General features: G+C 52.4%; 1 protein-coding gene across 1 annotated transcript in view; it reads left to right on the top strand.

Moving 5' to 3' along the window:
• LOC110555510 (solute carrier family 23 member 1-like) overlaps positions 1-12,268 on the top strand; it is a 46,245-nt gene extending 33,977 nt beyond the window's left edge. The window contains exons 5-12 of the mRNA XM_060380172.1: positions 1,457-1,638; positions 2,511-2,631; positions 3,450-3,606; positions 4,742-4,995; positions 9,352-9,516; positions 9,811-9,919; positions 10,012-10,107; positions 11,562-12,268. Coding sequence (XP_060236155.1) covers positions 1,457-1,638; positions 2,511-2,631; positions 3,450-3,606; positions 4,742-4,995; positions 9,352-9,516; positions 9,811-9,919; positions 10,012-10,107; positions 11,562-11,818 — 1,341 coding nt within the window. The 3' untranslated portion in view covers positions 11,819-12,268. The remainder of the gene's footprint in view (positions 1-1,456; positions 1,639-2,510; positions 2,632-3,449; positions 3,607-4,741; positions 4,996-9,351; positions 9,517-9,810; positions 9,920-10,011; positions 10,108-11,561) is intronic.
• The last annotated feature ends 2,249 nt before the right edge of the window (positions 12,269-14,517 follow it).

The following is a 14,517-nucleotide window of genomic DNA, read 5'->3' as shown; positions in this document are numbered from 1 at the left end:
GCTACCTTCCCATTTCTGTGACGACAGACCTAAGAGAAGCAAGTTGAGGAGGAGGATTTCATCTGGCTCCCAGTTTAGAGGACACAGCCCATCATGGCGGGGAAGGTGTGCTCAGCCCACAGCAGCAGTCCTTGGGGGCGGATGCTGTGCTGTAACTTGCTCTAGAGGGTTCTGGAAGCAGAGAGAGCTGGGCAAGAACCAAGACTGAACTTTAGTGGCTTTCCCCTCCCCGGTGGCCCCAAAGGTCACACATCCCCAAAGGCTTGACGGCCTCCCAAACAGTACCAGCAGCTGCCAATGAAATGTTCAAATGCATGAGCCTATGGGGTCTGTCCTCTTTCAAAACAAGGTAACAATGTAGTCATATTTTAAAAGCTAACAATAACTCCCAGCACTCAGGGAGGCAGAGGCAGGTGGATCTCTGTGAGTTTGAGGCCAGCCTGGTCTACAAAGCGAGTCCAGGACAGCCAAGGCTACACAGAGAAACCCTGTCTTGAAAAACAAAACAAAACAAAACAAAAATCACCTAGCATGACCCTGGGTGTGATCCTCAGCAGTCTATAAACCAGATATAATGCTAGAACTCTGGAGGTGGGGTCAGGAGAATCAAAAGTTCAAAGTCATCTTTAGCTACCTAGTGAATTCAAGGTTAGCCTGGACCTCAGGAAACCCTGTCTCAAAACAAAATAAAATACTTTAAAGTAGAAGAGTTACCATCCACATCATTAAAGCAAAAAGGGAGAAACAGACCCATTTAATCCAATGGATCAGGGGCACATAGCCTAAAGCTGGCCGGTTCATTGTTCCTCAACATGCCACAAGCTAAGAGTGGGTCATACTTTACATGGTAATTTTCAGAAACACAGAAAAAAGAATAAAACTCCCTGACACACGGGGGGGGGGGTGTCTTCAGACCCAGCATTCGGGAGACAGAGGCAGATGGATCTCTGAGATCAGCCTGGCCTACAGAGTGAGTTCCAGGATAGCCAGGGCTACACAGAGAAGCAAACAAAAATAATTATATGAAATCCCAATTTCACTGCCTGGAAATTAAGTTCTGACGAAGCATGGCTTGCTTATCTGTTCTCCTCCTGCCCGGAACTGCCACACTGTCCGCGTAGGCCACACGGGCCTAAAATATTCTAACTGGCTGTTTGTGGGGAAAGTTGACAACCACTTGCAGCAGAGAGAAAGAACAGAAAAGCGGAGAAGTGAGATGCTGAGTACCCCTCCACCCTCCTGGCCAGTCTTCCTTCCTTGCCACTAAGATCTACGAGTAATTGTGAAGCCTGTTTTCTGAAGTTGGGTGAAAATGGGAGCTCAGAGCTCCCCCAACCTTCCTTCCTTTGTGTTGCAGCTTGGCCTCTGCACTGCCTGGGAAAATACTCCCTAGGTGTGACCAGGCTGGGCACTGCGGGCAGGCCTGGCCCTCGCTGAGGCCCACCCTTTCCTTCAGTTGCAGGGTGCTGTCATGGTGGCCTCCTGTGTCCAGATGCTGGTGGGTTTCTCTGGTCTCATTGGCTTTCTCATGCGCTTCATCGGCCCCTTGACCATCGCTCCAACCATCTCTCTGGTGGCTCTGCCTCTCTTTGATTCTGCAGGCAGTGATGCTGGGACCCACTGGGGGATTTCTGCCCTGTAAGTATTCTCTGAGAAAGGCAGGCCGTCTCAGTCCTGTCTGGTGGAATCCAGGATACTGGCGAACCTTATAAATACTTCTACGGGCATTATCATACCTCAAAAAGCAGCATAATTGATACTTAAAATTGATGACTACTGTCAGATATTTTAATCTTACCGATTCCGAACAGACAGTTCATCACAGCAGGGTATAGGAACACCTGTTTATGAAAATTTGACTGTACTGGTCCCTTGCCAGCTAGGACTCCACTGAGCTGAGAAGGGCACAAAGGCTGGCCCCAGCCTGAAGGGAGCTGCAGTCTATGGGAGAAGACTGGGGTCCGAGAGCCTGCTATGGCGGGAGATTGCTGTGAGTCAGGGGATACTGCAGTGCACGGGCTGGGATGTTCCGAAGTGTGATGTCAGCTGAGGAAGCTCAGGAACCTTCGGGGAAGTGAAGCCGCCAGCATTTACACCGGGCTTATAGGTGGTGTTCTCATTCACCCTGCCCCTGGGGTCTGAGAGGAGGTGTGGGGGGCATCAGGGATCAGAGCTTCCTGGAAGACGTCTCTGACTCCAGCCCCAGCGGCTCTAAATGGCTGGCTTGATTCTGCCACCGGCAGCATCTTTCTCTCAGACCCCCAGAGGGAACAGTCTCCAAGCTCGTTCTGTTCCCTCAGCCAGCACAATCTCCCAACGGGCTCAAGCCCTCTTCAGGATGGCGGGACTCTTGCCAGGGCTTCCCACAGGGACTCAGCAAAGCCATGGTTGCCGCTGGCACGTGATGGCCCTACTTCCTGGCCCATTCCTAGAACCTGGGGTGCCTTGTGCCCACTATGAGGAACCCAGCCCACCAAAGTAGTAGGTATGTTCATCTGTTTCTGTTTCAGGACCATCTTCCTCATTGTGCTGTTTTCTCAGTACCTCAAAAACGTCATGGTTCCTGTGCCTGCTTATGGAGGGGAAAAGAAATGTCACATCTCCAAGTTCAGACTGTTTCAGGTCTTCCCTGTAAGCACACCCCTTAACCCTCTTTTCAGTCTTCCTTGCCTTACTTGGAACACGTGGGGCAACCTCCCTGTTTCTGGCCAGCTGCCAACCCAATCCTCTGAGGCTGAGGGGTGTGTGTGTGTGTGTGTGTGTGTGTGTGTGTGTGTGCGTGTGTGTGTGTGTGTCACATCCCCTGGTGGTTGGTGGCATACCATCTCAGGTCCCTACTCTATGCACTGGTTTGGGGCAAATAGACAGCCTTAGCTCCTGGCTGTCCTTAGAGCCAGGTACCAGAAATGACAGCTTCACCTCTCATGACACATGGGCACCACCTTTTCCAGAGCTTCCTAAAAGGAATCATCCATGCTTCTCTCTGAGTCCCCGGAGGAACAGCTTTCCATCACACGGTGCTCTCCCAAGGGGAGAATCTGCCAGGCGTTCTGGGACTCCGCTGTGTTTCAGGCTCTGTTAGGGAGTGGGTCTAATTCATGGCACAGATGAAGATAAGAACACAGTGTGAGAGCCAGGCTGTGACCCTTTTGTCACAGGCTCTGCCCAATGTGCACATTTCTGTCCCACTCTGCCCAACGTCTCTTTCCATAGTGAATTTTCTGCCTTGTTTCCAGTCTGTTCCTGCACTAATTTATCAATGGATGTAGCAGATTCCCATTGTCCGTATCAATGTCAGTAACCTGGCACACCAGAGCGTCCCCCTCCCCTACACACACACACACACACACACACACACACAGAGAGAGAGAGAGAGAGAGAGAGAGAGAGAGAGAGAGAGAGAGAGGAGGGGTGGGGCAGCAGGTGTGAAGGACAGCTCCCTTTGGCAGGTGCTGATGGCCCTGTGCATCTCATGGCTCTTCTGCTTTGTGCTCACTGTCACCAACACCCTCCCTGAGTCCCCCATGGCATATGGATACATGGCCCGCACCGACACCAAAAGCAACGTTCTGAGCCAAGCTCCCTGGTTTCGCTTCCCTTACCCAGGTGAGGAGAAATGGGTGTCCTTACTGCTTGGACGTGTCTGTGGGATTCGGGGCACTGGATGGAGGATTGAAAAGGGCTGGGGGGGGGGTTTGTTTCAAAGAGAGATGGGCTCCAGGAGAAGAGGGTGAGGAGGGAGATTCCAGGTTGCTCTAACGTGTGTGTGTCAGTGGGGATTGTGTCGGTCAGCTCCATGAGTGCCAGATCTCTGAGAGAAAGCCTCAGCCCTTGCTTTGCTTTTTATTTTGAGGCCAGGTCCTGCTAAGTTGCTCAGGCTGACCTTGAATTCACTGAGCAGTCCAGGCAAGCCTTACACGCGTGACCCTCCCACCTCAGCCTCCTGAGGATTACCCACATCACCCACTGAGCCCAGAACGTTCTAAAAAGCCCTTGGGAACAGTAGGCCAAATGTGCTTATTCCCAGAGCTTCCCCAGAGCCAGCATAAGGCCCTCACCCAGCTGCATGTTACTCAATGCCCCTTGGCCTTGGGGAACTGTGAGGGAAGATGAGAGGGAGGCCCTGACCTCAGGCAGATCTTTGGGTCTTTTGATAGGTTTCAGGGGAGCTCAAACAAAGGAGACTTAGGGCTGAGTTAGAATATTTTTGGGGAGACCAGAGCTTCTCATAGGCCACTTCTAGTCTCACCTTGAAGTATACGAAAGTAGCCGGGTGGTGACGGCACAAGCCCATCCCAGCACTCGGGAGGCAGGGCCAGGTGGATCTCTAAGTTCAAGGTCAGCTTGATCTACAGAAGGAGTCCCAGGATAGCCGGAGCTAAAACAGAGAAACCCTGTTAGACAAAAACAAATGTAAAAACAAAGTATATGAAAGTAACTAGTACTGAAGGCTGGGCCTGCCTGGTTCATGGCTGTAAGGATGTCCTTCTAGTGGAGACTTTTAGCTTCCAACGGCTCAGAGGCTTCCTTTGAAGGAGGCTCCATTTCCACCTTTCTGTGCATGGCGATCTCTGCTTCTGGACACCCTCACGGTGGGAGGCATGGCGGATGCTGCCCGCACCTCTGCACAGTTGAACGCTTCCTAGGCTTGAAAGGTTTCCAGAGACCTCTCCGGCAAAGAAATGACTTGGGGTCTCACAGAATCCTCTGCCCAGATAGTCCCCTTGTGTTCCCTGAGCAGGACAGTGGGGCCTTCCCACCATCAGCCTGGCTGGCGTCTTCGGGATCATCGCTGGAGTGATCTCCTCCATGGTGGAGTCGGTGGGTGATTACCACGCCTGCGCTCGGCTGGTCGGGGCCCCACCCCCTCCGAAGCATGCCATCAACCGCGGCATTGGCATTGAGGGCCTTGGCTGTCTGCTGGCCGGGGCCTGGGGGACCGGGAACGGTACCACCTCCTACAGTGAGAACGTCGGGGCGCTGGGCATCACCAGGGTAAGGTGGGGCTGGTGGAGGTTCCCGGGGTGGGGCTGGGTCCCTGCAAACCAGTTTCTTGTTGTAGCCGTGACAATTCACAAAGGCTGGCTTTAGACAAATATCACCCTGCTGCTCTGGCAGTCAGAACTGAGGTGGGGACTGGGTGGGGCTAAAGCAGAAGTGTGGACAGAAATACTCCTCCAGGCTGTGCTGTCCCTAGGCTGTGGCCCCTGCTTCCATCTTTTCCTGTCACAGCTGTGAAACGTTGTCATATCTCCTACAAAGACATGTGAAGCGATGCTGGACCAGCAGTGTGATGTAGGAGACCATCCCTAGCTCGCCACGCCCAGCTCAGGCACCTCTGTAAAATCTCTTTGCCAGGCACAGCAAGGCTACATACTCCCAGCCTAAAGCAGTAGTTCTCGGCCTGTGGGTCGTGACCCTTTAAGGCTCGCATATCAGATCTCCCGCATGTCAGATATTTACATTACTATTCATAACAGCAGCAAAACTACAGCTATGACATGGCAACAAAAATAATATTCTGGTGGGGGGGGTCCCCTCAGCATGAGGAACTGTAGTAAAGGGTCACAGCGTTTGGAAGGTTGAGGCCCACGGCCTAGGGAATCAGAATGTGGCCATCTCTGCAGGGGTCAGGATCTTGAGGTCAACACTTTGCCTTCTTTGGTTGTGGTGGGATATTCATTGCCTTCAGCCTAGCCCTGAATATTCAGGTTCCCCTAGCCAGACCCACCTCAGGCCCCCCGGGTCCCCTGATACTCAGAGGTCTCTGAAAAACACATGTGCTCCATTCGTCTGCCGTCCTTGTCTTAGCAAACCTGCTCTGCCCCTCATGTCATCTTTAACTTCTTGCTGTCCTGAAACTTTCTGCTGGCATCTATTTTTCTCTGCAGGGTTCCAGGCCTGTCCTCTTTGTTCCTGTCCTAGTGCCACAGAGTTGGTGCCCAATACTGACTAGTCTCTGCTTAACGTCTCTTCACCCCCCCTCCTGGTTCCTACTGCGGAGCCCAGTAAGGAATCCTCATGGAGGAGCTTCTAAATGATGTTGAAACGATCTGCTGTGCTGCCCTCCACATTTCAGTGTGTCTTTGCAGAGGTTTCCATCCTGAGGTCTGCGCACACTGGGAAATCCAGGGTTCTCTCTCTGCCATCATCCCAACTCGCAGTGTCTTATGGCTTCGTCCCTCCACAGTTCCAGTGTGCAGCCTGCAGGCATTGTACCTTCTACCCCGTACCCCGAGTGACCTGTGCTACTGCTGCAGCTGAAATCCACAACCAGATCCCCAGCCAGAGTCCTCTCCATAGCCCACTCTCAACTTTGCCAAGGTGTCCAGAGCCCTTAGTCAAGGCTGCGACTGCACCAGAAATGTAGAGTAGGCTGGATGAGCTTGAAGCAGCAATAGTTTCCTTCCCGTTAAAGGAAACAGCTTTCCCGTGAAGAACAGAAAGCTAGATTTCATAAACAAAGCAGATGTTAGTGGACATAGTTTCTAAGCTGAGGCCTTTTAGGGGAGGTGAAAAAGCTGGAAGTAAAGATGCACAGATACAGGGCAAGCTATGCATGCGTCAAGGAGGTTGTGTTAACCCTGAGAAGGGACCTGTGCAAAGAACTCTTGCTTTTGTGGGCTCACACTCCCCCCTGTGGCCCTTTCAGGCATTGCAATAACGGTTTTGCGTGCATGTGTGCCTGTGCGTGCCTGTGTATGTGTGCATGTGTGTCTGTGCATGCGTGTGGATGTGCGTACGTGCGTGCGAATGTGTGTGTGTGTGTGTGTGTGTGTGTGTGTGTGTGTGTGCGTGTGTGTTGGGAGATCAGGCTGAAAGGCACAGAAACCTGGCACTTCTCTAGGATGTCACATCTGCCTGACTAGATGTCAGCTCTGAGGCCAATGACACACTCAGATGATGGTGGGACAGGGGATGACTGCCCCCTTACTGCGACCTTTGGCATGACAGGCTGGACCTGAAAGACCCACTATCTGTCCCTACAGCGCACTCAGGCAACTGCTAAGGGGTTACACGAAACAGAGCATGACTCTTAGCCTGAAAAGTGAAGAATAAGCATATTCGTAGTTTGTTCACTGGTTGCTGCTTTAGCAGACTCTACTTAACACTAAAATATCTTTTAAAATTATTTTCTGACTGTGGGGAAAAAAAGCACAAAGCAGAAACCCACCAACCTATTCGGAAGCTTAGTGTAGTGTAATTCACGCTATTAGACACCAGAATGCCAGCCTCCTCCACTCACACGGCGGGACTGCATGGTGGTGCCCTTAAAAACTAGACAGGGGGACAGGGACAGGGACAGGGACAGAGTCAGGGAGGGAGAGGGGAAGAGGGCCGGAGAGGAGGAGGGAGGGGAGAGGGAGGGAGAAGGAGGGAGAGGGAGGGAGAGGGAGAGAGAGAGGGAAGGAGAGAGAGAGGGAGGGAGAGGGGTAGGGACAGGGAAAGGGAAGGAGAGGAAAAGGAGGAGGGGAGGGAAGAGAGGAGGGAGCTGGATAGGGAGTTAGAGTCTGTGTGTGTGTGCGTGTGTGTGTGTGTGTGTGTGTGTGTGTTTTTCTGTGTGTCCTATATGCCTGTGTGTGCATTCTGAAGCAGATTCCATGGCAATAATGAGCCCTCCACTGAAATGAACTAGGGGAGTCTCTGAAGATTGCTGCCTTTTAAGATTCTGGAGCCACATATCTTTAATTCCAGAGGCAGGCAGACATCTGAGTTCAAGGCCAGCCTGAACTCAGAGTGAGTTCCAAGAGAACCAGACCTACACAGAGAAACCTGTCTCTAAACAATGAAAACCAAGCAAACAAACAAAGATTCCAGCTAGAACAGCAAATGATGTGTGAGCTAGGTTTTGGATGTTAAGTGAAACGCCATACAGACAAGGGAGAGACCAAAGTCCATCATACACTGTAACAGTCGCTTGTTGAGAAAGTGCGCTGAGTAACTGTACCGATGTGCCTGTTCTGGAGGACATTAGAGCATGGCTCATGTCACTTCACCACCTTGCTCTCACACTCTCTAAGTGAGTGAGGGAAGGTTTCTCTTTTTACTGTAAAATACACAAACACAAAACTTCCACTATAACCCTTTCTAAATAGTTAGTGTGGTAGTTAAAAAGCAAACACATAGCTGGGTGGGGTGGCACATGCCTGTAATTCCAGCAGAGGCAGACTGTGAGTTCCAGGACAGCCTGCTCTATAAATTGGGGCCAGGACAGCCAAGGCTAGACAGAGAAACCCTGTCACAAAAAAACAAAAACCAAACCAAAACAAAAACTATATATATTTTAATTAGTTTATTATTCACAATGTCATGCATATATAATATATTTTGACATTATTCTGTTATTTTGATAAAAGATTTCACTACGTAGCCCAGGCTAGCCTCAACTGTCTGAACCTCCTGCCTCAGCCAGAATCAGTGTGGCCACAGTGCTGGAGCATTAAGCACACTGAATTGCTGTGCAGCCCTTGGCACGCTCCCAGTCCTCACCCAGCCTCTCTGTTCCTCGTTCTTTTCCTGTTCTTCCTCTCTAATCCTCTTCTCTGGCCCCCACCCCACCCCAGCTCTTCCTTTCCCTAGCCCTTGGCAACCTTTCCTGTCTCCACGGATCTGAGGCCCCTGGAGAACTCATGTGAGTGGAGAGATAGTATTTGCCTTTTTGTGTCTGGCTTGTGTCTCCCAGCCCAGTGCCCTCAAGGCTTCTATCAGTTTCTATCAGCTTCAGTGCTGTGATGAAGTTCTATGGCTAAAAGCAAGTTAAGGGAGAAGAGATTTATTTTAACTCATGGTTCCAGAGGGATAGAGTCCTCATGACCATGGAAGGCTTGGCGTGGTGGAAGGGGCAAGAGAGAGGGAGGGAAGGAGGGAGAGAGGCAGGGAGGCAGGAAAAGAGAGAGAGAGCGCAAGAGAGAGCACAGACAGGCTCAGGAAGGACCACAAAGCTATAACCCCCTCGAGCCCCCCACCCCCCAGCAAGACTTAGGCTCCTAAATCTTCTGTAAGCTCTCCAGACAGCACTAACAGTAGAGAGTGTTTAAATGCGTGAGCCTATGGGGCATTTTGTTTTTTATTTACATCACCACAAGGCTCACTTGCACATTGCAGTAGGGGTCAGGAATACTTTTGTTAGGGACCGAATACTGCCTCATTGACTGGCTGTGCCACATTTTTTTCTGCCCCCGTCATGCCCCCACATTCCTGCTCTAGCCCGTCTTTTGCTTTGTCCCCACCACTTTAACGAGCACTGCAGCCTGGGCCCTCGTCCACCACAGTAGTGCGAAGGAAGCAGGAGCAGGGTTCCAGGGCACCTAACTGGACTGGTGCTCCTGCCCCTTCTCTCTGGGTGTGCAGGTCGGGAGCAGGAGGGTGATTGTGGCTGCGGGCTGTGTGCTGCTCCTGATGGGCATGTTCGGGAAGATCGGGGCTGCGTTTGCCACCATCCCTACCCCGGTGATTGGAGGCATGTTCCTTGTCATGTTCGCGGTCATCAGCGCTGTGGGGATCTCCAACCTCCAGGTGAGGCACCTTGGTGAAGAGCAGTGCCACCAGCCCTGAGAGGAGCCGGTGGGATGGAACTGCAAGGGAGACAGATGGAGGAGGAGGGAGATGAGGGAAGGATGAGGAGGGAGGGTTAGGGTGAGGGGGACGGAAGGAGAGGAGGGCATCTGCGGTCCTAGGAACCACCCTGATCCGCCGTACCCAATACGAGAAGAAAAACAGATAACTGCATCCTAACCCCCCAGACCAGCCACAGTGCACATGCGTGAAGGTCTGGGGCCCTGCTGACCTCGGGGGCTCTTTCTCCCACAGTATGTGGACATGAATTCATCCAGGAACCTCTTTGTGTTTGGCTTCTCCATCTACTGTGGGCTCGCCGTCCCCAACTGGGTGAACAAGAACCCCGAGAAAGTGCAGACAGGTGAGGGTGTTGTGTCCTCTGGGCCGTCGCTGCACGGGGTGTGAAGGCGGGCAGCCGCTGGTCCATGACCTGGCACTGCTCTCTCCTTCCAGGGCTTGTCCAGCTGGATCAGGTCATCCAGGTGCTGCTGACCACAGGCATGTTTGTTGGTGGGTTTCTGGGCTTCGTCTTGGACAACACCATCCCTGGTAAGGCTGTGGCCACCCCACAGCTGGGCTTGTGGGCATCTGGGCAGTGCTGGGGCCATCGGAGAGCTTCTGTCAGGCTGTGCCCAGATCACCCTAACTGGGCCCTGGGGCTGAAGCCAGGGTAAGGCCTGGCCTAGCTTTGTGAGCTAGAGCTGCTGCAGAAAAGCATCACAGGATAGGGTGAGGGTAACAACACACTCTTCTCAGTCCTCACTCGGGAACTCGGAGGCAGGTTGGTTCCTCATGAGGACCTTTCTTCTTGGCTTGCAGAGGGGGCCTCACATTGCCTTTGCTCAGTGCTGGCACACGCCTGCTGTCTCTGTGTGATGCAAGCTCCTTCTGAGTGAAGAAGACAGGGCGGGGTGGGATGCGGCTTAGTTGGTAGAGGTTTGTCTAAACGTATAGAGTTCCAGCTTCCATCTACACAATACGTAAACCACTTGCTTTGATGCACACTGGGAATCCCAGGGCTGAGGAGGTGGAGGTTCGAGAATCAGGGGTTCCGGGTCACTGATCCCCAGCTATCTAGGATATGTGAAGCTTTATCTTAAAAAATAATAAAATAAAAGGCCTGAAGGGCTCTAACAACAGACTCCCTGTAGCTTGCTTACCCCTTTAAATACTGGCAAATGCTGACAGCCTCAGGACTAGGCTGTCAGTGTATCTCCTCAAGGGATACAGTTCTGCCATAGCAGAGCCCTAAAATGGGTGATTCACCAGACACAAAAGAAAAAAGAGCTGACCTTGGCTCTCTTAAACCTGTAATAGGTTAATTGGCAGAATTAACACAAACACAGTGTGTCATTCATTCATTCATTCATTCATTTTTATTTCATTCAGATGCAGCAGGTTCCTCTCACTGAGAATAGAAAGAGAAGTGAGGCGTGTCTCTGCCCCCCAGCAACTAATAGAGGAAACAGATACACAAGGGGGTGATAATGAGGCCTGGGATGAGCTAACTGAGGTGCAGGGACAGACGGGAGAGGTTGACAGTGAAGAGTATAGAGAGCCCATCTTGGTGGTTTCTGGCGAGACATCCACACCCCCATCTCTCCTCTGCCCCACCCCCCTGCCTAGCCTCTCTTAAGAACTAACAGGGCGGCACCAGCTTCAGGCTTCCTATTTTCCACATTGTACTCCCCACCAAACAGAAAGTGTGCCCGAGTTCCACCAGTGCACATGGACAGCTGCCCCTAGGAGCTGAGGGAACTCTGAGGTTCCGTGGGTGAGCATGAGGCTGGGTACCACAGGAGTCAGGGCTCTGAGATCGCCTGATGGGCAGAGGGGATCAGAGGGTCCCACCACATCTTGGAAAGGGAAGAGTGTAGGGAAAGCAGGGGCGGTGCACACTCAGGTACTGCCAGGGGTCGAATGGGCATCCATGGGGGGGCAGAAGCACTTGTACCCCCAACTGAGACCCAGCCTTGACTCCTTACTGTCCACTTCCTTCCCAGGCAGCCTGGAGGAGAGAGGTCTTTTGGCATGGAGTCAAATCCAGGAGGATTCTGAGGAGACCCCGAAGTCCTCAAAGGTCTATGGCCTTCCCTGGGGGATTGGCACCAAGATCTGCACATCTTCATGTGCCCGGATCCTCCCCTTCTGGCCCAGGCTAGATTGCCATGGGGATGAGGTGGGAGCAAGCCAGCTCACTCTGTGTTCCCAGATTTCCTCTGGGAAGCACCTGTGGACTGTTACAGAAACCAAGATGTGAAGAGAATGGTCCCACCCCCACCTCCTCATGGCCACCCATCTGCCTGCAAAATGCAAGGGTCTCTATTCATGAGCAGGCACAAAAGGGTCCTTCCCAGGACCTCCCGCATGGGGCCACTGCGGTGGCCAAGCATGATCAGTGTGGAGCTGGCCTCAGGGTGTCCTTTCTGCTGTCGCTCAGCTCCCATGTGGACAATGGGATCTACACAGAAGCCTGCTCTTCTACTATGCTTGGCAATATTCTGGCACATCGCGAGGAGGAAGCATGGGGTCGAACAGGGGCAGGCTGTTTGCTGAAAGGTCATGGGGCCAGGCAGCCTGTACTCCCAGCCATTCAACAGGCTGTACGGGAGCATCACAGACTCCGCGCTTGTCTGTGCTACAAACCGACTTTAAGGCTAGCTGGGGCAACTTAGCAAGATCCTGTCTCAAAATAAAAAGTAAAAAGCAAGCTGGGGATGTAGCTCTGTGATGGAGAACTTGTGTAGCATACACTTGTGTTTCCACACAGAAAAACAAACAGAAAACACTGACACTATTGTTTTGGCTTCCTTCTCCAAGAGGCAGGGACCTTGTGGCCTTTCAACTCTCCCTGTAGCTGATTCCTCAAGGTTGATATGGAAAAATAATAGGAATGTCCTTTTATACCTAGACCCATCCAGCAACTGTCCAGCTTCAGGACATGTGTCCTGGACATCTAGGTGGAGTAAACACCAGGCCCACGGCTGCGCCACACCCTGCTGTGCCCCATTCTGCCCAGAAGCCCGCCACACTTTCCTGCTGCTCTTCGGCGTCCTCTCCAGATGTGAACAAGGCCTGGACCTTTCAAGGAGGCACAGCGCAGGTGTGGAGGAGAGGAATCAGGCCGCTCTGAGTGCCCAGGCCCTGGCTGCCAGAGCAGGGCTTCAGGCTACTGCGCAGCTGCATTCAGTCTGTCTGGGATGCCTTCGGAACCCTCCACTGTTTCCCAGGGGGTCAGGCTCAGGTCTTCAAATTTTGATAGGTGCGGAGTCATACGAGCCAGAGAAAGGGTCCATCATTTCTCCCAACCCTACCTTCCCTACTTGGAGCTCTCTTTGCTTGACTAAGTCCACCTTCAAGAGAAGGAAGGGCTGGGGTCAGCTGTCAGGGTCGGGTCTAGAGGCCACTTCATTTCTAACAGGTCTTTCTCCGCTCTGTGCCCCTACCGTTCATCTGCCTCTGCTTGGCATCGGGAGGGAGGAGCTGCCTCCTGCCAGTGCTTGGAAATGCCAAATCTGTGATCAAAATGAGCAGGAAGAGGGTGTGCTGGGAGGGGGCAAGTGTGTGCTCCCTGTGAGGAGGTCGTGGAGAGGGCACCGAGAGCACTGTGAGCCACCGATTCAGAAGCTGCCCATCCTGCTGCATGGGAGGCAAAGAGTGCCAGTGTGTCTGTGGGAGCTGCCATGGAGGCCCGCTGGGCTCCCTTCTCACTCCCACTTTCTTTTCTCTGTTGAATCTCCAAGAGCCCCACTCTCCAAGTGACCGTGGGATGGGGAGAGATCACCAGGTGGGAGAGATTGGGTCAAAGCCTCTGGGTGTCGGGACACAGGAGTGTTTCTCCAGGAGGGAAAAGGAATCTGTGCGATTCTTAGAGGCAGAGTGCTAAGCTCAAGGCATCAGTGGCAGCCAATGGGGAAGAGCCTTTGGTTTGTGCGCCCTTCTGCAAGCTCAAAACTGGGGATGTGTGATCTTAGCCATCTTTACCAGGCAGTGGGGTTGGAAAGGCCGCTCTTGAGGACTCTTTTGGCACACCTGGAGCCCACACCTTGTAGCTTCTAGGACTGCCGGGAGGCCCCTGCAGAGAGACGGAGCAGCACCACCTCCTGAAACAATACAGTACTGTGCGTCAAAATAACAATGGCTAGGAGCAGGGGAGGGCGAGGAGGGGGGAGGATTACCACTTAAAGCTGGAACTTCCTGGCTGGGAGCCACGGTGCACACTTTTAACCTCAGGGCAGATGTCCCGGTGAGTTTGAGGCCAGCCTGGTCTGCACGGCAAGTTCCAGGCCAGCCAGGGCTACATTGTAAGGCCCTGTTTCAACAACATGAATTTCCAGCTTCAAAGTGACCCAAGTGAGGGATGGAATGTGATGCGACTAAAGTCTGAGGTGGGCCAGAGCCTCTCAGCTGTATGAGAAAAGCTGAACTCAGAACATGGCGTCAGATAAGGCCCAGCCAGATGCCCGGCAGGTAAAGGCACTAGCTGAGGCCAACGACCTGACTTTCATTTCAGGCCCCACAGGGTGGAAGGAGAGAATTGACTTCCTCAAGTTGTTCCCTGACGGTCCCACCACACACACACACACACACACAAATAAAGTCATGTTTTTAAAAGAAAGAAAATGGAGGATGAGATTTATTTATTGGTTCTTAAAGGAGGGGGGAGGAAATGGGGAGGGCCCCAGAAACATAGGAGGGATGCCAAGGAGTACTAGATGCAGAAGGGACCAACCATCATGCCCACAGGGCCTGGGGTAGCTCTGTAGGGCACAACACAAAGTTGTAAACTTACTGAAAACAGTTTGATGTTTTTGTGTGATTTTAAAAACACAAACAAACAAACCTGGTTTTACCTTTCTCCATCCAACTCCATAGAGGACAATAGCAAAGGTTGGGCTTACCTGGTAGTGCCCCTCCCCCTCCCGCCCCTTCCTCTCCCTCCCAGCTTTTGCTGCTTGC

Source organism: Meriones unguiculatus, chromosome 3, assembly GCF_030254825.1.
Source record: "Meriones unguiculatus strain TT.TT164.6M chromosome 3, Bangor_MerUng_6.1, whole genome shotgun sequence".
NCBI lineage: Eukaryota > Metazoa > Chordata > Mammalia > Rodentia > Muridae > Meriones > Meriones unguiculatus.
The sequence above is the reverse complement of the archived record's forward strand: the minus strand, read 5'-3'. Positions and strand labels throughout refer to the sequence as shown.